Source organism: Triticum dicoccoides, chromosome 1A (genome assembly GCF_002162155.2).
Source record: "Triticum dicoccoides isolate Atlit2015 ecotype Zavitan chromosome 1A, WEW_v2.0, whole genome shotgun sequence".
Classification (NCBI taxonomy): domain Eukaryota; kingdom Viridiplantae; phylum Streptophyta; class Magnoliopsida; order Poales; family Poaceae; genus Triticum; species Triticum dicoccoides.
Genome location: NC_041380.1, coordinates 174,370,370 through 174,384,890, shown reverse-complemented (window position 1 = coordinate 174,384,890; position 14,521 = coordinate 174,370,370). Strand labels below are relative to the sequence as shown.

General features: G+C 42.8%; 1 protein-coding gene across 5 annotated transcripts; it reads left to right on the top strand.

Annotated features, from left to right (window-relative positions):
- The first annotated feature begins 934 nt into the window (after positions 1-934).
- Positions 935-5,099, top strand: LOC119368918. Of its 5 annotated transcripts, none has more exons than XR_005176784.1 (5): positions 935-1,331; positions 1,776-1,833; positions 2,775-2,871; positions 4,403-4,505; positions 4,587-5,099. XR_005176784.1 is itself a non-coding variant. In XM_037634030.1 (4 exons), the coding sequence occupies exons 1-4, from the start codon at positions 1,208-1,210 to the stop codon at positions 4,599-4,601; spliced, it is 300 nt and encodes a 99-aa protein (XP_037489927.1). In that variant the 5' UTR covers positions 935-1,207; the 3' UTR covers positions 4,602-5,099. The 5 variants fall into 5 exon arrangements, 1 of the variants encoding a protein (XP_037489927.1); XR_005176782.1 differs by having other exon boundaries at positions 935-1,407; XR_005176781.1 differs by having other exon boundaries at positions 935-1,833; positions 4,602-5,099.
- Positions 5,100-14,521: the final 9,422 nt, after the last annotated feature.

Here is a 14,521-nt window from a genome sequence, read left to right as displayed (position 1 = left end):
TTGTATGCTGGTCGAGATATTTTGATAAATATAATTGGGTTTATGGTGAGTAGCAACAACAAAAATAAAGAAAATTTTATTATTTGGGTTATCATCTTGGTGTTTAAAATGATGGTCTTTCATGTTAGATCTTTATCTTTCATACTTACACGTCGCGTCCTTCGTTGTCCTGGTTGGTATATTGTTCTTATGTTTTTTACGAACATTGTCTTTGTGTTTATTGTCCGGTATATTGTGATTACTTCAAATTCGTACACACATGTTGTTTTAATATGAATTATATTCTTGAGCACAACCAAAATGTCTTACTACGTATCTAAATGGTTTGTTGCTTGCAATTTCTTTTTTGCTAAAACATTCACCCACATCACAATCATTAGAGTTCATTATTTTTGGTCGTAATGGTTCTATTTCACTTTATCATCTATGGCAATGTAATTATTGACGATAAAGTAAGCCGGACCAAGGGGACTTAAAAATTGCATCACATGACGTCCAAATATCTTGCCTATCGTCTAGGTTTAATTAGCATGCACTCAAAATTAGGTTCACATTTTATCGTACCATGACGACAGCCCCTACTATTTTGCTTCTAAAATAAAATGTAACTATGGATTAATGTTTGTTACGATTTTTCAAAAACAAATCATATTTCATGAACACTTGTCATCACCATTGTGTACCCATATGCGCAACCAAATTATATAAATATGTTTATATTGGAAAAATCATTTATATCTTATTCCTGGCTACATTATATGCTCTATCAGTCTGATATCAAATTGTCCACTAATATAACAGACCCACGACCTATTTTTGTAAGTATTTTCTTTTACAAAATATTATACTCCAGAGTATTTGTTTTCGGTCGCTCCCCACAAGTCACAATGGGTTAATTAGTCAACTTCATTTGGAAACGGAGGCTAATTGGTCAACTTGCTTCCCGTCTCTACATCTTCTGTTCTAAAAGGGAAAATAGATCCCCTTTCCCTTTCTGTGCTCTTTCATGGTAGTCTTGGAAGTTTGGTTGTATACCAAATCGGTGGCATGCCCAGCACCGAAGCTTTGGAGGAGATGCTAGGCCGGCTCTGAGCGAGGAGGGGACGGGCGTTCAAGCCCCCATCTTGCGCCGCCCACCAGCGAGGTCGCATCTTGCCGGTTTGGATCTGGTGAGGCAGACCGGCCACCAGGGAGGCCACGGGAGAATATGAGCGATAACTACTTGTTAGCTTCCTCAGTGCTCTGCTCTCCTACTCGTGGCACCAGGAGTGAGAGATGTGTCGTCGGGCTGGACGACCATTTTCTCTATCGTCGTCTGAGCGGAGCAGAATGTGCGGCTATGAATATCTTACTACTCTCCCAATACTCTCTGCATTCTCCTCTTGCCTGGCAGTATATATGTACTTTGTAAGTTGCTTTTACATATTTGACACCTAAATTAATAAAGAGATATGGATGATATACTCTTTTGTTCTACTAAGTTATAATTAGGAGATAACCTCATACATTTTGTTTTCTTGTAAGGATTAGTTATACAATAAAGATTATAGTTACTTGACTTGCTATGGATGTCTCTTCAACACTTCCATAATTATTATATGAAACTTCATATAGCAAAAACATACTCATTATATCCATCTACTACGTATAATGCCAATATTGTAAGTCTTGTTTGTGATTATTACCATATAATCATATATACACATGAAAGCAGTTTTAGAAAGTAGTAATATGCATTTGTGATTAGTCTATTTGCTTCTACTGAGAGTCTGCAGGCGGAGGCGAGCTATGGGCTTCCTCATTGTTGGTGTTGTCGGCTTCCAGCTATGTAAGGTGCTACGGATTTGAATCATTCCTACTTCCTCCATAGCGGCTGATTGTCTACATGTATTTTTATTTCTTGTTACCATATATTAGCAAGTTATATTACTTATATGTCTATTAAGTCCAAGCAAGACGGCTTACATGTACTAACTGAAATATGGGTTCATGCAATGGATTTTTCACATGTGCTGGCTATAATGTTGGAGCTAGCTTTCCTCATGGTTCTGTTGACCTGAAAAAACCGTGGGAGAGGTGAACTGTTACCAGGAACATAAAACTCATGAAAGTGCATGTCCCAATGTATTTAAATAATTACAATGTGGCATGCGTCTAATAGTGCTTATGTTACTGCTGTTATCACAGTTTTGGCCCAGTTTTCTGCTGATTAACTTGGCAATTCTCTTCTGCTTGATTAATTGATTGAGGCCTTTGGCCTCCGCTTTCAAAAATAAATAAATAAATAAATATACCACTGTTATCTAATAAGTCTTCCTTATATTAATGGATGCCAAAGATTCCTACTCTATATCAGTAAATACAAATAGTATGTCTTACTACTTACTTTCAACATAATTAACATATAAACTTTCGCGCTTCTTCAGATTTCCCATCCAATGAGTTCATCAAGTTCAAGACAAATGTATTAAGATTCTTTTATCACCCTCATTAAAGAAATTGCAGCTTGTAGTAGTTGTACAACCACTAATTTGGAGTTGAATATTATGCCTACCATACAATTATATTTTGTGCAGAAAACTATCACCACATGACATATACCAACATCAAATATATTTTTGTAACATATCTATTGTAGATATTGGCATGGATGCAAAATCCTAAATAAGTTACGCAAAAAAATAAAGTTAGCAATCTGAAGAAGTTCAGACACATTACTAAGTCGAATATGGCTCCATAAGGTTATAATTGGTATAACTCAATTGTTCCTACAGGTCTTAGAGTCTTGTTGTTCTCGAAAAGTGGTGATATCATATCTTAGAAGAAGTCCGATGCCTTACCTGATTTGCTTAGTTTCCATGCGCCATTCCAGTAAGTTCGGTAAAACATTTGTTCTTCTGGTGTACCTTGCATACTTTTCTATCTATCTCGGTCATTTTTGGTGAAGTTTCTTCTGGTGAGTGTCTCCATATATGGAGTTAGTCAAGTATAACTATTATTTTACATTGGTTAATAAAAATGAGTCATGCTTCATTAGTTCATAAATAATAAAAGATAGTGTTCCATACCTGCCAAGAAGTTTGTGAGTTGCAGATATATCTAGATCTGTATATACTTGCAGAAGTGGTTGACTTTGGGCACTATCCTATTTAACCATGAAAAACTTTTTTAAAAGTAACACAAGATGTTGTGACTTTATTGGACTTACAGCTAAACTCCACCATTGTTGATGTCACAATAAGGATAGTTTGGCTGTTGACTACATCCTCATTCAAAAGATAAGTAGAATTTCCCCATAGTGTAACTCTGATTTTATCACTCATGGAGAGTTTAAGCTGGAAAAGTTAATGTTAATGCAATGATGGAAGTCAAATTAAAGTCTTTGTTATTATACACTTACTCTGTCAGCGTATATACCTAAATAGTTCATCTCCCATACACCCAATTCTCTCAACATGCAGCCTTCCACATCACCAATATGCCAAATCAGCATTTTTTTATTCTTCTATTTTCTATGCAGACCTATCGTCTTGATTCCACATGCTTCATTTGGGCGAGTAGTCCAAAACGGCATGTGTAAAACTAGTGATTAATTACTCCATAGCTAGAAAGATTAGTTAGTTGAGTCTTATTTGGAACTATATAGTATAGGTAAACCTGAGCATTGCTTATCTTTCCCGGCATGTTCTTGTACAGTTTCCTTGGAAGCAAACTCAAAGTAGTAATCAGGAAAACATTCTGATGAGCCTTACCTTTGTATTTCATTGGTCGACTGGTGATACTTTGTTGCTTTCACAACTTTAAAATGGTAAATGCATAAACATAATTCTCTTTTATCTTTGATCAACAATTGTGTATCAACCTCCTCCACATTTATAGTATCATGATCTTTTAGTGGTCACAGTAAAATGCATTGCTTGGCCCTGTCAAACAGTTACAATATATTAGCACTTGTGGTTCAAAACCATAGAACAATCAGCACGTAAATATATACTCCCTCTGTTCCTAAATATAATACCTTCTAGAGATTCTAATATGTTCTACATACGGAGCAAAAGGAGTGAATCTACACTCTAAAATATGTCTATATACATCTGTATGTAGTCTGTATTGAAATATGTAAAAGGATTATACTTAGAAATGGAGGGAGTAAATATATAAACATTGTCATCCATCGAAGCTCATATGCTCATCGATCGGAGGATTGATTGAATATATATTCTCGTCACTTTCACATGAGTGTCATTTGTCCTATCATTGTTAAGGCACTAAGATTCTTACACGCCATGGTGCTTTGGCTGCAAAACCATTTGAATTTTTTTTGTCAATTGATAATATCTTATAGATTTTATCCTCAGTAAGTGAATTCACTAAATAATATTTATGAACCTTGATTATTCAGGAGAGGCAACAACTCAGAAGGTTTGGCTGGCGTCGTGACATCTGTCATAGTTTTGGCTGATTTGCGTTGCATCGTTTGTTTCATCATGGCGGCAACTCAGAAGGTTTGGCTAGTGTTGAGACATGTTCTGTCACAATTTTGGCTGATTTGCGTCGCATTGTTTGTTTCATCACGGCATCTGCAGATTTCTATATTGTAGGTGGTCTGCTTGTCGGGCAAATTTTGCTTCCTGGATCTCTCGCAAAAAGCAGCCCTATATCTATGGAGCGAACTTCTGGATGTACTTTGTCCATCATGATGCTCTCCAGCATAGTCCGATCCTACCCTGATTGCATCCATTGCACTTTGGTGTGGTGTTTGCCATGCTCTCGGATGCCGTCCAATCATGCCCTTTTTGCATCCATCACACTTTGTCATCGTGTTTAGCCTCACGTGGAGCATGATATGGATCATGCCCAATCTCACTTGTGTTGTAGTACATGGAAAAAAAGTTTTGGCTTCTTGGGCGTTGCTGGACGTGGCCAGCTGGGTGTCTTTATTTGTTCGTGTTAGCCGACCCTGAGTGGAGTTCTTTGGTTGAGTCCGTGTGTATAGATTTGGAAATCCAACCACGCGTGGAGTTCTTTGGTTGAGTCCGTGTGTAGATTTGGAACTGTGAACAGTAGATTCCATATAGTATACTCTTCTTTGACAACTACTATATCGTACACCTATACTTTTTGTGTGGCGGGTATTTGTGGTTGTCTCGGACACATTAAAAAGGCTGGCATGTTCAGGATGACAGGCGTGTCAGTGGTGCGTGACAAACAAATTATTAGTACCTACAATAGTTGTATGTAACTTTTAATATCTTTAAATCTCAGTCGTTACCTTAAAAAATTAACGGTGGAGATAATTTAATCTATGTGGATTAATGTGATGGCTTGTTTGCCTTTTGTCTTAATTATATAATAGATAGATACCGCCGCGAGGTAAATTTTGTACGAAGCACCACTTTCCATAGGTCGGGTACTCCCTAAGAGATCAACAGCAAGGTACAGAGTGGCCACACGTCTGTTGACTGAAAACTAAATTGGGGTCACATGATTTTATTTTACTTTGGTACTATCCGATCTACGCCAGATGGCTTGATGGCCGTCTTGTGCCTCCCGACTGACACTGTTCAGAATCTTCCTCGAAGAGCCAGCGACCATCGGCAGAGCAGCCTGCCTCCGCCGTCTGTGGCCTCGACCAAAACCCCGCTCCCCGCCCCACCGCACTGCCGTGGTTGCGCTGCCCCCGGGCCAATCCACAAGCCGTCATCCAGATCCGGCGATAGCAGTACCTTCAACCCACGCAACTCTAAGATAGATATTTAAGCGCTGCTTCCGCGGCGAACTTGCGCCCCCGCACCCTTACATTAGACACCAGCCAACCGGCAGCCTAGGAGCTCCGCCGGCTCGAGGGGTGCTGCTTCCCATTGGGAATCGATTGGCCCAGAATAAAAATTCAGACAACTGACGCCTAAATAAAGTGATTTGAGATGAGGGTGCGACCTACCTGGCGGCCCGATGAAGTAGGCAGGTCCAGCTGCCTAGTCAGTGAGGCCGGTGCAGTTGCGGTGGCTATCGGTGGCAGGGAAGTAGATATGTCGTGATGGTCGACGGCTACGGGGAAGCAGAGCCGGGGCTCTGGATGGGTCCAAAGTTGGAGCCGCTCCGGTGCCGTGAACAACGGCGGGGGTGAATCGGCTCCGGTACGGTTCACGTGGCCGTCGTCGAGGCAGCTCCGGCAGCACGGAGTAAGAGGCACACGGCCCAGTGCACAACGGCAAATGGACATCATCTCCGGGATTAGAGAGGAGGGCGGCTATGAATTTGGTGCAGTGGGGGTGCCATGGAGGAGGGGCTGAGGTTTCGCGGCTCGGTAGAAGGGAGCTTCAGGGGAGAAAGTGATTTGGTGCCCACGTGGTATGAATGGGGAATTGGGAGGGGGAACCATGTCTTATGGATGCATTTGTCTGAAATGTGAGGGGGGAGTTACAGTTCTACCCCTCCTTTAGGCTTCTCGGCTTGGGTCTGTGTGCTGAGGGTCCGGGATGGTAGAGTAACTTTGCTTCTCCCAAATAGTGGCGCGAGTGATTTTGGGCGAGGAGGGCGTGTTTTGAAATATAATGGGCGCGAGAGATTTCGGGCGAGGAGGGCGTGTTTTGAAATATAGTGGGCGCAAGCGATTTTGGGCGAGGAGGGCGTGTTTTGAAATGTAGTGGGCGCGAGCGATTTCGAGCGAGGAGAGCATGTTTTGAAATAGTGGGCGCGAGCTATTTCGGGCAAGGAGAGGGTGTTTTGTCGACCATGATTTATGAATTATTCGGCACATGTCATTTTGGCCGAGGAGAAGGCACGCTTGGATGAAGTTACGAACCTACCCTCGATGTACAACGGGCCAATTGATGCGTGTCCCACATAGGCCGGTAATTTCGCGTCTTCCATTTATTTGCTCGGGCGAATTCCACCGAGTAGAGGGTGTTTAACGGTCCGTTCGAATTTAGGGACATCCACGTCTACTTACCAAGTCGATTCGAATCAAATTTTGAAATATTAGCTTGCAACTTCTTTTTTAGATGGAGAGATGATGCTCAGGAGTAATGTGTTTTTACATACTCGTTGCTAGCGATTTACTATATGACAAATAGTTGACCCACTCAAAAACGGGAATCAAACCCAAAATGAAATATCTCGATTCAATGAAATAGCTTGTTCACCAGGTCAAAATAGTGAACTAAATCCAAAATTAAATACCTCAATCGAGTAGCATGTTGTACAGTATTATAGTACTCCATGAACATATTGAGAGTCAAATTAATGAACTTGTTTGATATACGCATATCTCCGTTCACGTGTGGATTGCAGACAACATGTTCTCCAATTTAAATATTTGAATGCAAGTTTATATCGAAACATGGTTTATATCAGTCTTTGATGCATAAAACGCGACATCCCCTTCTCCCGAACTCCTGCTCTCTTTCTCTCACCAACAATCTTCAATTCTGTCGCACGCATCCAACACACAAAACTTGTTGGTCCCTCTCCCTCTCTCTCCGTCTCTCTCTCTCTTTGTGTGTGTGTGGGGGGGGGGGCTTTCTAGTTCGCATGCATATGTACTCCATCTATAGGTCTCTCTCGCGCACTATGTATGATTCTCTAGTCCAAGCTAAATATCTTGAGTGCACTCATCGTACGCACACAAATTCCTTGGCTCATTGCCCGTAACTCTCTCATGCACCACTCTGTTGTCTCGGAGCTCTTCCCTCTCTCTCAAACTCTCCATCTACCTGAGTCACACATACACATGCATATCTCACTCGCACTCGATAGACCCATCTAAAACTTTATCTCTCTCCATCGTTCTCCCTCCATCTCACACGCACACACACACAATCTCATGCCTAGCCAAATATGATGGTCTCTCACTCAAATGTAGGCGCACGCAGTCCCCCCTATATGTATATGACTAGCTAATCTTAGTCTCCATCACAAACATGTGCATGGTCTATCTCGATTTCTCTCGGGGCATCTTTCTATCTCGCATGCACCTCCCTCGATCTCCCACCCATATAAGTCCCCTCACGATCTCGAGGGGATCTCTCTATCACAAACACACCCTCTCTCCCTCCCCATGCGTCCATGTTCTCCATCTGTCCCTCTCGACCTTTGTTCCTTGTTGGCCAGACCTCTATTGGACATGTGCTATAGGGATGTCTCTCTCCGTTGCAAACAATCACGCACTAGCTATCTCTGTGTATCTCCTCACCTCATTTTTCTATCTCGGAGATGCATGTGTGATATGTTTGCATAAGAAATGAAAAAACACACACTCTCTCTCTAATTTATCGTTTGTTGTCCCTTTTTCTTCCACACACATACTCTTTTTGCACACTCACTCATTATCCTTCACACGCACTTGATCTCTCCCGACTTATGCACTCTCTTCGGTCCATAGCATATAGACTTATTGAAAAGTCAAACATCACAAAGTTTGACCATGTACGTGGAAAAAAACATTTACATCTAGAACGGCAAACATATACCATTAGATTCATCATGAGATGTAGTTTCATATGATGTATCTTTGGTATTGTAGATATAAATAACATTTGCGTAAACCTGATCAATGTTTCCAAAGTTCGACTTCTAAAAATATTTACATGCACGGCATTATCGAGCGGATGGAATATCTCTTTCCCCCTCTCAGCTATCTGACGCACCACTCAGCCTTATCGGGGCTCCTCTATCTCTCTCAAACTTTATATCTCCCTGGTTCACACATACACATGTCTCGCTCGCGCTACATATAGACCCATCCAACACTCTCCGCCCTTGTTATCTTTCTATGTGACACGCACTCCCCTAAGTACCATAACCCCTCACTCCATCGTTGGCGCACGCACTCCCCCCTAAGTATGAGTATCTCTCACTAGGCATTAGGAACACACGTATTGTCTCCTTCCATCCATACGTCTATCTCGATATCTCTCGGGGTATCTTCTATCGCGCACACACCTTGTCACTCGATCTCCCACCCATGTAGTCCCATCACGATCTCCAGGGGATCTCTCTATCACAAACATACACTCTCTCCTTCCCATGTTTGCATTTTCTCCGTACGTCTCTCTCGACCTCTCTCCCTTGCTTGTCAGACCCCTGTTGGCCACGTGCTAGGGGTCTTTCTCTCTCGGTTGCAAACAACCACACACTATCTCCTCACCTTGCTTCCGTTGTCGAAGATGCATGTGTGATATGTTTGCATAAGACACAAACGCCTTTTCTCTACTTTTATCATGTGTTCTCCATGTCTCTTTCACACATGCACACACACTTTTTCACTCACTCTTTCCATTTCACACACACACTCTCTCTCTCTCTAGTTAGGGACTCTCACATCCATAAGCATATGGATGTTTTGAAAAGTCAAACCTCAAAAAAATTTGACCATGTATATGTGGAGAAAAACATTTGCATCTGGAATGATCATTAGATTCATCACAACATGTACTTACTTCATACTATCATTTATCTTTGGTATTGTAGATATAAGTAATTTCTTTATAAACTTGGTCAAAGTTTCAAAAGTTTGACTTTAAAAAAATGTTCGCACTACATTATCGAACGGAGGGAGTACCTCTTTCTCTCTCTCTGCTATCTCTCACGGGCCTCCCCTCTCACTCGAACTCTCTATATCGATGGATTATACGCTCACCGTGTCAGCGTATAGCTCCATATATTGTTTAGTTGACCGGTCAACCAGTCCACATGCTGCCTTGTCAGCTCGTGTTCTCTATCTTCGTGTGCTGGCCCATGTGGCAGTGGGTGAAAATAAGTAAACTAGAGGCCCATCTGACACGCGGTGAAGTAAACAAAGTTGAAACCACTCGGGGTAGCACCCCGCACGCTAGTAAATTGAGGGCGCATTGAGGACACAATTCTTCCACGTGAAGGACGCACTCGCGCACAATTCACCACTGCATAGTGGCATGCATAGAAGGACGCACTCGCGCACACCCAGCAGGCCATCACTCAACACAGACCAGCACACGTGTACACTGGCGTCGCTGCCGGTTGAGATGGACGGTGAGGCAGCCAACAAGCGAAGGCGGATCGAGCCAAAACCGCATCTGGCGAGCCTGGACTTCATCAGCAGCCTCCCTGCTGACATGCTGCTCGTCATCATCGGCTTGCTCCCCACCAAATTTGTCGTGCGGACCGCCCTGCTCTCTCGGTGGTGGCGCCCCCTCTAGCGCTGCGTCCCCCTCAACCTCACCGTCGATAGCTCCCTCTGCGACGGGGATTGCAAATGCATGGCTGCAGTCTCTAAGATCCTTTCATCGCACCCTAGGCCAGCCAGACGCCTTGACATCCGCATGTTCAATACCAACTGCAAGGTCCAAGCCAAGTTCGACGAGTGGTTCTTATCCCTCACCCTAGATCAGCTCGAGGAGCTCAGCTTTGAAGCTGGACGATGCCGCTCTCTGCCACCGTCCGCGCTCCGCCTCACGCCAACGCTGCGCCGCGCCAGCTTCAGCTCTTGCTATTTTCCCCAGATTAATGTCGCGCCCGCCCTTCTTCTCCCTCAGCTCAAGCAGCTCGACCTCTTCGACGTTGGCATCTCGAACTAGGCTATGGAGCACCTGCTCCGCAGCTATACTGCACTCGAGTACCTTCGTCTTGAGCAGATCCATGGGTTCATTAGCCTCCACATCGCCTCGACGAATCTCCGATGGATTTTTGTGTCTTGCTGGCCCCGCAACAAGACACCAATTGGGAAGAGATCACTCCAGCTGTTCCACGTTATGGTCATTCAGAATGCGCCTTTCCTTGAGAGATTGCTTGTATCTGATCTAGAAGGTCCAACAAAAATCAGGGTCATTGACGCACCAAAATTGACAGCGTTGGTGTACTCGTCTGCCAAATTCTACGAACTCTTTATTGAATCCGTAATCATTCAGGTACAACACTCATCTTCTTCTCCATATTCTTGAAATTCACATTTTTAAATTTCTTCTTAATGTATTTACGACCATCTTCTAGAAAATGATTCCTACAAGCTTGACCCAGTCTATGCGCACAATGAAGATCTTGGCAATAAAATCTATCAGCCCCAATCTGGATCAAGTTGTTGGATTCCTTACATGCTCTCCGTGCATGGAGAAGCTACTCATCAAGGTGAAACTTCTTTCCTATTAGTAAACGGTAATCACAAACATAGCTCAATTTTTCCGTAATTTTCCTAAATTACGATGACAAGTGTAGTGTTCAAAATTGCATCTACGCACTGCATCGAAAGAAATGTTTTTAGTATTTTTTCTCACATGATTACCTACATCGTTTTTTTGTTGTACTACTACAGTAGCCTAGGCTAGTCATAGTGGAAAGTAACTTAGACTAGTAACTCTATGGTTACCCTAAGAGCAAGTACTACCTCCGTCCTGGTTTACTCTTCCTATTTTGTAGTATCAAAACTTGACCATAGAGTTATCTGACAAAATGTTAATGCATGTCACTAAAAATTATATCGTTGGATTCGTATTTGAACATAATTTAAAATGGTATAGTTTTTGGTGACATGCATTGCCATTTTCTTAGGTAAATCTATGGTCAAAATATTACACTAAATACGAGGTAGTACAAAAGTGGGCTATAACGGCCCTCCACTATGTAGGCCAAAACACGTTCCAAATTCACTTGTGATGCATTTGGCATCGATGCCCCTCCATTGCTCACCTGGTGCCCCAATCTGGATCACCTACTTTGCTCCGGTGCCAAATTAACTCACGCAATGAAAAAACACTTGCGTGGGAGAGAGAGAGAGAGAGAGGACGGAGGCAATAAAAAACACTTGTTTGGCAGAGTGAGAGGCTGGTGTAGTTGGTTTGATTGATTTGTTTATACATGTGGGTCTGTGTGCATAGTGGTGCCAACTCTCTTACATCGCGAGAGCGGTGCCAAAATCTTTTGATTTGACATTGATGCGTATTATGTGGCATACTTTTGAGAAATATGGCATCGGCCACATAGTGGAAGGCAACAAATGCCCAAGCTCTTCACGTGCTCCTAGGTAAATGAGAGGACAAAGAGAGAGTGTGTGTGAGTGAGTGAAAAAATATCACTAGCCAGCCAACCCTATCGTATGAGCGAATGATATTCGTACCTCTTGATGACACGACAATCTTATACACCAGCTCCTCTAATATGTTTTGTTCTTTTGCAGATAAAAAAAGACCCGAAAGTGAAAAATGTGCTGCACTATAACAATCCCATCGAATGCCTTGATCTCGATCTTGTATAAATTGATTTGATCGACTATCGAGGTAGCACATCTGAGATTAAATTGGCCAGGTACTTTGTTCTGGAGGCAAGTGTGCTCAAGGTAATGAGGTTTGACGTTCTCTGGCGCAAGAATGAATGGCATGTTGATCACCGCAAGTGTCTAAGCCTAAATGACAAAGTCTCCGCAGAAGCTGAATTTGTTTTTGAAACATCAAGTGGCCAGAGACTCGAAAATTTATTTGCCCATTAGTGACTTGTCAGGGCAGTGGATTTTAGTTTGTACGATAATGCTGCATCCACCTAAAGTAACGAAAGTTCTTACGTAAACTTCCTAGTAATTCCCTCTTCGTAGGTGCAGCATTACTCCTGACATTTGTAATATCAGTTTGAAACTTGTAATATTGTTGTGTCCTATTCCTGCGTTTTCAAAATCCTGCGAATCAAAGAGGTCCTGAGTTGGTGATGATGTTGTGACTGCCATCTTTCACCAATAGTCGTCGGATCTAGATCTGACGCATACAAACCAAACTTCTCCAGTTTTGCAAAAAGATGCCCGCACTTGTTCCCTATTTACAAAAAACTCCTTGTCTCTCACAATCAGCCTTATCTCCTCCCCACCACATCCAGAAGGGCATGGAAAAATCCAGCGCGATGGCCGCTACCGGCACCGTCCGCCCCCAATCTTGGTGTTCTGTGCAATGCACGGGCATCTACGCACGGGAAATTATGTCGAACACGGCTAGTTGTAAGCAGGTTAGCTCTACTGCCACAATGATAGTGACTGCAAACAGTGAGGCTGACTATGGTATGCCGAACATGGCGCCTATACTCAGGTGTCATCTCCGGCTAGGTGGGCAGGCGGCAACAATCTAAGTGCTAAAAGAGTTGATCCAATGCTTGGTTTTGTTTGGATTTTCCAACTATGACCATTGGATAGAGTGAATCAATGGCTTACGTTCAAAGTTATTCTCATACTGTAGAATGGTATAGGAACATGGAGAGATTTGGTTGATTTTATATCGCTGAATAATATAAAATATTATGAGTGCAGACGCTCCACCGCGGGGTTTGTTGCTCCTTCTTGGTTATTGGGAATCTATGTTCTTCCACTCTTTCGTTTAAGACATGAGCTTTGTTCATCCTTTTGCCGACACGCGGGACATCTATATGCCTCCATTTTAAAAATCATACTATATGCCTCCATGACACGCGGGACATCTAGCATCAAGGTGGCGTGTCATGCAAGAAAATGGAGATATGCGGTGTGTAAGTGAGTCGTGCACTTCGATGGCACCTAGTACTATGCAATATTTTTTCTCCTCGATGGCACGTGAATAGTGCACGTACTCAATGACAGAGCACGGGATGGTAGCCATGGACATGGTCGGCCCTTTTTGAAGAGAGTACTAATCAATACTGTAACTTTGATGCGTCCCGTCAACTCGCAGAACAACGAGAATCTTGCTTACTACACATTCTCCCTCGCCAACGCGTGCGCGGTGGCTCGCAGCACGAGGAGAAACTTTTGCTTACAAGCGGTGGATGTGCAGCAGTTCATTTGGTGTCAGATTGCCAGAAGTACTATTGTAGTACCATCATTATTGTTCGACTTCTGGAAGAGGAGGAGAGCCAAGCGCAAGGTCACCTACTAACCTAGTACAGTACTGCTATAGCCAAAGTTGGTCCACCTTTTTTAGAGCATGGTTAATTAATATAGGCGACTCTTGCAGCGGCACATCATTTAGAGCAAGTACTCTCTTCGTAGGAACAAAGGAAGTGAAACAAAGGTTGGAGTGGATGATAGATTGCCAATTAAAACATGATTACATAGGAAAAAATCCTATAGCATTCTATCCTATGAATCAAACGACCAATGTAGGAAAATTATGAGGGGGGTCTCTCCAACAGTGTTCCTCGGCTTGCACCTAGCATCACGATGGTCGAACTTGGAGTCATTCATCTGGTACATGTGGCATCTCAGATCTGGACACAAGGCGACGCGACCTCTCATTTCGTCTGCCATTTGAAGCGGCGCGCCGGTGGAGGGCTAGCATACTCCAATATTAGGTTGGCTCTATGTGATGTGGCAACTTCATATACTAACCGGATGTTGGCTATACTACTACGGTACTCACCCTCCAAGAAGTGACTGGAAAACCATTCATAAATTGAGTCTATGACATGGATTTGCAAATGTACCATTCATTACATACAACAAGTCATCAACACACAACGACAACGAGGATACATGTTGGATTATAGATTATTTCCAACAAAACATTCTAGTAAATACTGAAGTTTTCATCACACAACA